Source organism: Suricata suricatta, chromosome 9, assembly GCF_006229205.1.
Source record: "Suricata suricatta isolate VVHF042 chromosome 9, meerkat_22Aug2017_6uvM2_HiC, whole genome shotgun sequence".
Classification (NCBI taxonomy): Eukaryota; Metazoa; Chordata; class Mammalia; order Carnivora; family Herpestidae; genus Suricata; species Suricata suricatta.
Window position 1 is genome coordinate 112,414,681 of NC_043708.1, and position 9,061 is coordinate 112,423,741.

Sequence of the window (9,061 nt, forward strand, 5' to 3'; positions counted from 1 at the left end):
CTTTCAAGGCTGGCACACAAGAGGGGACGAATAAAGCTTTACCGCGGATGGTAAGCAATGCTTGGCATAGTGCTGCGTGCTTTTCCGAAGCGTTTCCACATGCACAGATTTTTGTGAGGCGGGCCTCTAGGTCGTTAATCTGTGGGACTGTAACGATAAGACAGGCGGAGGGAAGGGACTGAATCCAAAATTGTGGCTAAAAGCCTCGGTGAGAACGCAGGTTAAGGAAGGGAAGAGCCCCACAGAAGCAATCACGCGAGGACAACTAAAGCCAACCCACGCCCAGCCTCCCCGCCTCCGCTACCGGTCGGCGCGAACCCGGCTGCGCCTGCGCGCGGGCGGCCGCAACTACGGCTAGGAGCGGCTCGGCCACGGCTAGGAGTCACGTGGTGCACCGGGCAGCCGCCCCGCCCCTCCGCAGCCGCCCCTCCCTGCCCCGCCCCTTTCCCGGCGGGACGCTCGGAGCCGCCCCGAACTGCGCAAGGCTGCCGGGGGTGAGTGTCCGCGAGGGGCGCGCGTAGCGCAGACCCAGGAGGCCCGGGGCTCAGGCCCGGCCCGGTGGAATGCGTTGCGGGGTCCAAGGGACAAAATGGCGGCGGATACTCCGCTTTACCCTCTCCCCTCACCTGGGAGTGTGGGCGGAGAGGGTCAGCGATCGCTGCTGGGGGAGGGGAGCCACGGCTGCTTGGGAGGGCCCGGGGTCCCTCTGTGAAGGTCTGGGGGCGAGGGTAGGCAGGCTCCCGGCCTGCCCTGCGGGTTCAACTAGGGTGCGAGGGAAGTGGGACCCCGCACACCCGGCGGGGTGCGGGGGACGGCCTCACCCCTTCACGGGGTACGCGGAGATGCGCGTGTTGAGGCTTCTGGAATGTCCAAACTGCAAGGAGTTTCCGTAGGAGACTCCCACCCAGCCCTTCATTTGACAGGTGATCGCCACCATCATTTCATTCTCCGCAGAGTTGACCACGCTTTCCCTGCTTGATGATTCGGGCCTTAGCTCTGCCTGGGAAGCAGGGCGGGAATTCTCTCTACGTCTTACAAATTCGTAAACTGAGGCCTGAAGGGGTGAAGAGTTGAACCAATGCCTTGCACGTGGGAGTAGTAGGACCCAGCCTTCTGCCTGTGTTAGTGCTCTTTTCCCACCACTTCATTCGCGCCTTCCCCTCGCCAGCGAGGGACGGGGATTTTTAGAAAGCAGGTAGAAAACTGGTTCTCTGAGCACCTGCTGCTGTCAAGTGGCTCCCGCTGGGATGGGGCTGCCTGCTTGAGACCAGCTTCCTGTTGCTGGTGGACCGTATCCCTCATTCTACTTGTGCCAAGATATTTTCTATGAAAATTGCTATTCATTATAGTCATTTTACTGAATAGATAGTAATTCCTTATATGTACAATGGTTTACACATTGATTTCACCAACATTAACTCTTTGATTCCCATAATCTGAGGTAGAAGGGTGGGCTAGGCATTGTCTTCATTCTATCAGTGGGGAAACTGAGGTTCAAAGACGTTATTACTTGCCCCAGGATCACCAGCTGGTGAATAGTTGATCTGGAATGATGCTTTTATACCTTGGGTTGGTAATCTGACCATTATCCATCCCACTCTGGTTTATATAGATGTCTTGGCTCTTGTATTTTTTTCTAGCTATGACTTTTCCTCAAAATGTGTTGGGTGCAGATTGATTTGCGTCTCATATGGAAATGATCTGAGTAATATCCACTAGGGAATTAATAATTGATGAGTCAATTTTTAATATGATTTGGAAAGTTTCTTTGTGGGAGGAAGTGTGAGAATGAGGGCTTTGAAGGCAGACTGGCTTGAGGCTGAATCCCAGCTTCACTACATATCCTTTGGCAGATTAATTTTTCTGAGCCTTGGTTTCCTCATCTGTAAAATAGAGATAATATCATTCACCTCATAAATTTGTTGATAGCAAGTAAATGAGGTATGTGTACAGCATTAAGAACTGCTTCTTGCCCATAGTAAGCCCTCAGCAAATGCTTGCCTTTCTCCCCGCTCCCTTGAGCTGCAGTTTTTTATTCTCTGTAGAGAATAACTTTATGTTAGGCCACCTGGTGGATTGTGCGTGTGTTGTTATACAAATGCATTTATAAATTGGTGACTAGGGTTCAAAGGATATGGTATTTGAAATATAGACTTTAAAAATATCCTTAGGGCTTCATAGATACTTAATCATTGAAAGGTTGATTTGATGCAAACTTTATTAATATCTTTACTTAACCACTTTACAGGAATGTTAAGATGAAGGAGGTCCAGATTCTGTCTTTCTTTCACCTTCATACCTAACCACAACTCAACCTAGTTTTAAAGGGGAAACAAAAGTGATTTGGGAATCCCACGTGAACATTCTTTAAACACTTAGGAGGTGGTGGTGGTGAAGTGGGAAGTTAAACAGAATTCTTTCTAATGGTGCAAGCTGATATCCATTGTGAAATTGGCAGTTCTGAAATTGTAGAAGTGAGAACTGCAAATGACTTGAATAGTAAAATAATTAATAAAAATCTGTTTCTAGTTGTATGCTGGGATGGTCATTTTTTTCACAAATGTGTTTGGCTTTGGCAGTAGATATGATGAGAAAAGCAAAAACTGCAGCTCACTGGTGGAGCCACCTTAAAAAATTATTAGAAGGAAATGATTTATAGGAAGACTTTATTCTGGACATGAACACTAAAGATTTCATGAAACTTTGCTAAAATAATGACTATGTTTTAATGATAATTTCTTAAAGTAATTTCATTATATATTTTGAAAACATGAATTAAAGGTAGAATTAATTGCTATGTACCAGTTTTTCTATTTCATGTATGCATGTACAATTTTGTCTCATAAAAGCTAATCCCCCTTCATTGTTTTGAAGCAAAACTCAGATATATTTCATTTGTAAAGGTTTTAGCATGTATTATGCCAATTTAATGTAGTATTGCAAAAAAGAGGTAGTTTTGGTTTTTTCAAAGAGGCATGCCAGGTTCATGGGAGAAGATAAATGCATCCTGTGTGATTTATTCATGGTAGTATATATGGAAGTCCTCCGAATTAAAAACTTCATTAAACAACTTGGAATTATAAATAAATTGTAAATAAAATGTATATGTTCTTCAAAGTACTTATTTTGCCATAATACACTTAATTTTTCACGGCTTTCCAAAAAGCTGTGAACAGTTTCTGATAGTTTTTGAATATGCCTATGACAGCATAGTTTAAGTACCAGACTCAGGGAAATATTTGGATTTTTTTCAATTTCAGAAAATTCAAGAACATGAGTGATAGATTTTGTGAACATTGGATATTATAAACCCCAACTTTGTTAGAATTTGTTGGTAAATACAGAATAATTGATAGATGTACTGTCCTGGCTTCTGTTAGATGGGCCTGTATTTTTTAGAGTAGAGTTACTAACAGGCTTCTCACTATTTTGGGCCTGCCATTTGCTTCTTGCCCCTTCACAACCTGCGTACCTAAACTCAGATAAAGAAGAGAGGCAGGTCTTTCCTGGCCCTTGAGCCAATCTTCCATTTCCATTTGTAGGACTCAAGTATCTCCACAGTTTCTATAGGGACTATAGGGCAGGCTAGGACAAGTGAGACTTCAGTTTATCACTGGCAGCTTCTTGTTTCAAAATTTCTGCCCAGTGTCTGTTCCATTTACTGACTTGTTTATTTTTTGTGCTCCATTTTCTGCTTGCCCATTGTTCTGCTGTAGCCTAGAGTTTCTCAAATTTAATTTATTTGAGGAGAACTGCCAGATATTTCCCATATCCATTTTTTTTTATCTTAACTGACTTTTTTGTTTATGGTAGCATTATAGATTTTCTTTTAAAATGTAAGTAAAAGGGGCACCTGGGTGGCTTAGTCCGTTAAGCATCTGACTTTTGGTTTCAGCTCAGGTCATGATCCCATGGTTCTGAGATTGAGCCCCACATAGGATTCTGCTTGGGATTCTCTCTCTCCCTCACTCTCTGCCTGTTCCCTGCTTGTGTGTGCTCTCTCTCAAAAATAAACATTAAAAAAATAAATTGTAAGTAAAAGTGTTTTATTTAGAGAAAAATGTTATATGAATAATAGTATGGGTGGTGGTTATGGCAAATATGAAAGTAGTAACTGAATGCTTGAAATTTTGCAAGTTCTGAATTACATATTAGGTTTTTTTTTTAACACACATTGAGATATATTTCACAGTAAAATCAGTCATTAAAGTGTACATTTCAGTGGTTTTTAGTGTATTCACAGAATTGTGCAAGCATCACCACAATTTTAGGACATTTTCAAAACCCCAGTTTCAAACCCCCTAACAGTCATTCCCTATTCCCAACTATCCTCTCTTCCCCTTCCTACTTCCTGCATCAGCCCTAGGTAACCACTAATCTACTTTTTCCCCCCTCTATGAATTTGTCTATTCTGGCATTTCATATTAATAGAATCATATAGTAGGTGGTCTTTTGTGTCTGTTTTCTTCCATTTAGCATAATACTTTCAGTGTTCATCCATGCTGTAGCATGTATCAGGATTTCTGGCTTTTTTTTTTAAACTCTTTAATATTTTAGAACAGTTTTAGGGTCACAGAAAAATTTTTTAGGGGAAGTACAGAGACTTCCCATACACTCCCCGTCTCCACTTATGCTTCGTTTCTCCCTTTATCAACAACCCGCACTAGAGTGGAATGTTTGTTAATATTAATTTAACTTACATTGACAGGTTCCTATCACACCAAAGTCCATATTTTACATTAGTATTTACTCTTGGTGTTGTATTTATGGGTTTGAACAAATGTGTAATGACATGTATACACCATTATAGTTTCATAAAAAATACTTTAACTGCCCTAAAAATTCCCCAAATTCTGCATATTTATCTCTCTTTCTCTCTAACCCCTGTAACAGTTTATTTTTTACATAGTTTTGACTTCTCCAGAAACTTCATGTTTTATTTTTATTATTTTAATAATATTTATTAATAATTATTAATTTAATAATATTTTATTGTGTGGATATACCACATTTTATTTATTCATTCATCAATTTGGATGGTTTCACTTTTTGAATATTATGAATAATGCTGCTATAAACATTTGTGTACAAGTTTTTGTGTGGACATATGTCTTCATTTCTCTTGGGTATATACCTAGGAGTGGAATTGCTAGGTATATAGTAACTGGGTGGAATTGCTGGGTCATATAGTAACTCTAACTTTTTGTGGAACTGCCAGATTGTTTATAAAACCAGCTATAGCATATTACATTCCCTACAAGTGTTTATTATGCTTCTAATTTTTCCATATCCTCTCCTCTCCAACACTTGTTATTTTTTGTCTTTTGGGTTATAGCCATCCTAGTGGGTGTGAAGTGATAGCTTATTGTGGTTGGCATTTGTATATCCCTAATGACTAATGGTGTTCAGCATCTTTTCATGCTCCCGTTAGTCATTTGTGTACCTATTTTGGAAAACTGAGGAAATAGCCTTTTTTTTTTTTTTTTTTTTTTAAAAAAAAGCCCCAACATGGGGCTTAAACTCATGACCCTGAGATCAAGACCTGAGCTGAGATCAAGAGTCAGACACTTAACTGACTGAGCACCCAGGCGCCCCGGGACATGGCCTTTTTAACTTCTTCATTTTTATAGATGGGACTACTGATACTCAAAGATATTAAATGACTTGTCAGAGTCACATAGCCAGTGATTTGATTGACGCCAATGTTTCTATGTACTCTTTCCACTACCTCATGCTTTCTCTGAGTTTTTAGAAGTGAATACAGATGAAGTGGTCTGGAAATTCAGATGTAGAGGATCTCTGTCATCTGGGGATGTCAGAGTAGGCTTTATGAAGATGATTTTTGAGCTGGCCTTGAACAGTAGAAAGCTTTGAATATGTAGGAGGGTGAGAGGAGGGCAACATAGTGAACAAATACTCATTAGCATGGGCTTTATCAAATGTTTAGTGCCTACTGAATGCCATAGGTTCTGAGGCCATAGCTGTAACAAAACCAGCAAACACCATGAAGCTTATGTCCCTGTGGGGGGAGATGGACAGCATACCAATTAAGTAAATACTAGAAGGTGATAAATACTCTAGAGGAGAGCATTCTAGATATATTATTCTAGAGATAAATGCTCTAGAGAGCATTCCTATCTAGACTTCTAGATAGGAAGTCCCAGGGGTGGGAGTCAGGATAAATGAGTTGCAACTTAATGTATTTTAATTTACTAAATAACTTAATATTTTAAAGTAATCTTTACATCCAACATGGGGCTTGAGCTCGCAACCCCGAGATCAAGAGTTGTGTGCTGTACTGAAGGTGCCCCTAAATGGGTTGCAGTTTTAAATTGAATGTTTGGGAAGGCTTCACTGAGGAAGTGGTATATGAGTAAAGATGGAGTAAATCTTGACTCTTCCAGATAAGTGGCCAATAATTATAAAACCCTGAGGCATGAGTGTGTCTGGCACATTAGGGAACATAAAGAGGCCAGTGTGGCTGCAGTGGAATGAACACCAAAGAGGAGAGGAGTCGAGGTATGGTCAGGGAGGTGAGCACTTTGGCTTTTACTCCGAGATGGAGAGTAGCTGGGAGAGTGGTGAACAGAGAGGCACTGCATTAAAAAAAAAAACAAAACAGTTTAATTGAGATATAATTCATGCACCATACAATTCAGCCATTAAAAATGGCTTTTGGTATATTCACAGACTTTTGTAACCATCACTGTAATGAATTTTAGCACATTTTTGCCATTCCAAAAAGAAACCCTATGCTCATTAGCAGTAACTCCCATTTTCTTCCAACTCCCTAGTCTTGGGCAACCAATAGTCTATTTTCTGACTCTGTGGATTTGCTTATTCTGGAAATTACCTATAAATTATTCAGTACTTTATCTTTTGTGACTGGCTGGCTTCTTAGCATAATGTTTTTAAGGTTCCTTTATGTTGTAGCATGTATAAGCATTTTATTCCTTTTTATGGCCCAATAATATTCCATTGTATGGATATATCAACTTTATCCATCATTTGGTGGACATTTGGATTGTTTTCACAATTTGAAAACAATTTTTTGCCATTATGTATGGTGCTATGAATACTTGTGTATAAGTTTGTGTGTGGACTTACATGCTGCATTTTAAAAGGAGCAAATACACTGGGCAAAGGATAAATTACCTAGGCTCTCACCCAGAAGCACCTAGCTTCTAATTGCTACTTTCTTTTCTTTGTTTCATTAGCTTTTCTTACGGGGTTAGGCCATTCTATCCAGCAATATCCTGGTCCCTTTGTGTTCTATTGGGGTTTCTGCTTTGGATTTGAGTAAAGGTTTGGTCACATTATGTTGAAATCCTTAAAAGTAAGATCTGTTCTATGTGGGACTTATATAATAGTAATTAAAATATTCTGGTAAAATCTCAGTTTTCTGAAAGTTCCTAAGAAGAGGTATACTGTGTTTTGTATCCGGAGTTTGCATTCATTGGTGGGTCATAAATCAATTCAGTGAAAGCAGCATTTGAAAAATGAGAAGGAAATATCAGAGTATATCTCAGACAATAGGGATGAAACTTTTGTTTCAGTTAAACATACATTTGTGAACTGGTAAGGATATACTGTATGTGAGTTGTGTGCGCTATATAGATGGTAGTAAAAAAAAAAGTCTCTGGATTGAGGTATCATAGACTCTTAATGTAATTCATTCACAGTGTTTCTCTTGTATTTAACTTTTTTTTTTTTGGAGAGAACTGAGGTATTGTTCCGCGTAGAATATTTAAAACAGGCAGTATAAAAGAGCAATTTTATTTTTTTGTTGTTTAATGTAATGACAAACTTGTGGTGGTGAGACTTGTATCTTTTTAAGAATAAATATTTTTTGACAATGTTAAGAGTAAGAATATATATGTATATATATTATTTTTTATTGTAGGAGTCACACCCCAGGGGTTTATGTGGTAAATGAGCTTCTTGGCATACCAAGGGAATTAAGGAATGATGGTAAGTGATCATGCTACCTTAAACACTAACCTTAGTCTCTTTTGTCCTCCCTTCCTTGCGTCTCTTTTCATTTATTATCTTTGCAGTATACTCTAGAGCATCAGAGAGCTTTATTTCCTCTTAACAGCTTCATAGTATTTCCTGTTGATTTGTTTTGTTTTTAAATAGCTCTAATGGGCAAAGCGTAGTAAAAGCACTGCTTGTTTGCCAACTGTGATGGTAAGGAATGTGACCAAAAACCTGAGAGTAAATTAAAAATGCCTGTGATCATCCATAATTATCAGTTACACAGATAATTCACATGATGAAAGTATATTCACTTTACTTTTAGAATTCTTGAGTTTCTTATTCAGAACCATAGTACTAATATTTCCTATAATTCTAACAAGTAAGACTTGAAAGATGGTATCTTGATAGGGAAGAAGAGAAAATAATTAAGAATTAAGCTTTTCTGTTCTGTCTAATTATCAGGAAGTAAAGAGCTCAAAAAGTCTAAAAAGCACTTTGGCCTGAGCCTATTTATTTTACAGCAACCATCCTTTGCATTTCTATAGTTCCTGAGGGCATATTGTAATACACAAAAGTTGTTCCTAGTGATAACCTGAAAGTATCAAGAAAAGAGGAAGTTGATTCAGTAGCCTTTGTTTAAAAGTCAGGGAAGTATGAATCAGAGATTTTCATCCAAAATATTAAAACTGATAAGAATTTGTGCTTAGCAGGGCAAAGTTTAGTTACTTATTTATGTTGAATACCTCATTTCCCAGTGATGTTCATTTATTCATGATTTCTTTATCATGCCAGTTATTCATCATTCATGGAGAAAGATAAACGGTAAATACTTACGTATATGATTTAAAATATAATTGTGAGATGTGCTACAAACTAGTACAGGTTTGTTCAAGCACATAAAAGGGGTCCTGGCTGAGTCAGGGGATTAAAGTATTTCATTTTTTTTTCATAATATTTTATTGTCAAATTGTTTTCCATACAACACCCAGTGCTCTTCCCCTTAAGTGCCCTCCACCATCACCGCCACATCTTTTCCCCCCTCCCCCTTCCCCTTCAACCCTCAGTTCATTCTCAGCATTCA

The 9,061-nt window shown here is 39.1% G+C and overlaps 1 protein-coding gene across 3 annotated transcripts in view; it reads left to right on the forward strand.

The window, feature by feature from the left end:
- Nucleotides 1–423: 423 nt before the first annotated feature.
- The window catches only part of SCAPER (S-phase cyclin A associated protein in the ER), a 515,685-nt gene continuing 507,047 nt past the window's right edge, over nucleotides 424–9,061 (forward strand). For 2 of the 3 annotated variants that reach the window (XM_029951067.1, XM_029951068.1), the window contains exons 1-2: nucleotides 424–494; nucleotides 7,904–7,971. In XM_029951067.1, the coding sequence (XP_029806927.1) occupies nucleotides 7,966–7,971 (6 nt within the window). In that variant the 5' untranslated portion in view covers nucleotides 424–494; nucleotides 7,904–7,965. The remainder of the gene's footprint in view (nucleotides 495–7,903; nucleotides 7,972–9,061) is intronic. The other variant, XM_029951069.1, reaches the window with a different exon arrangement.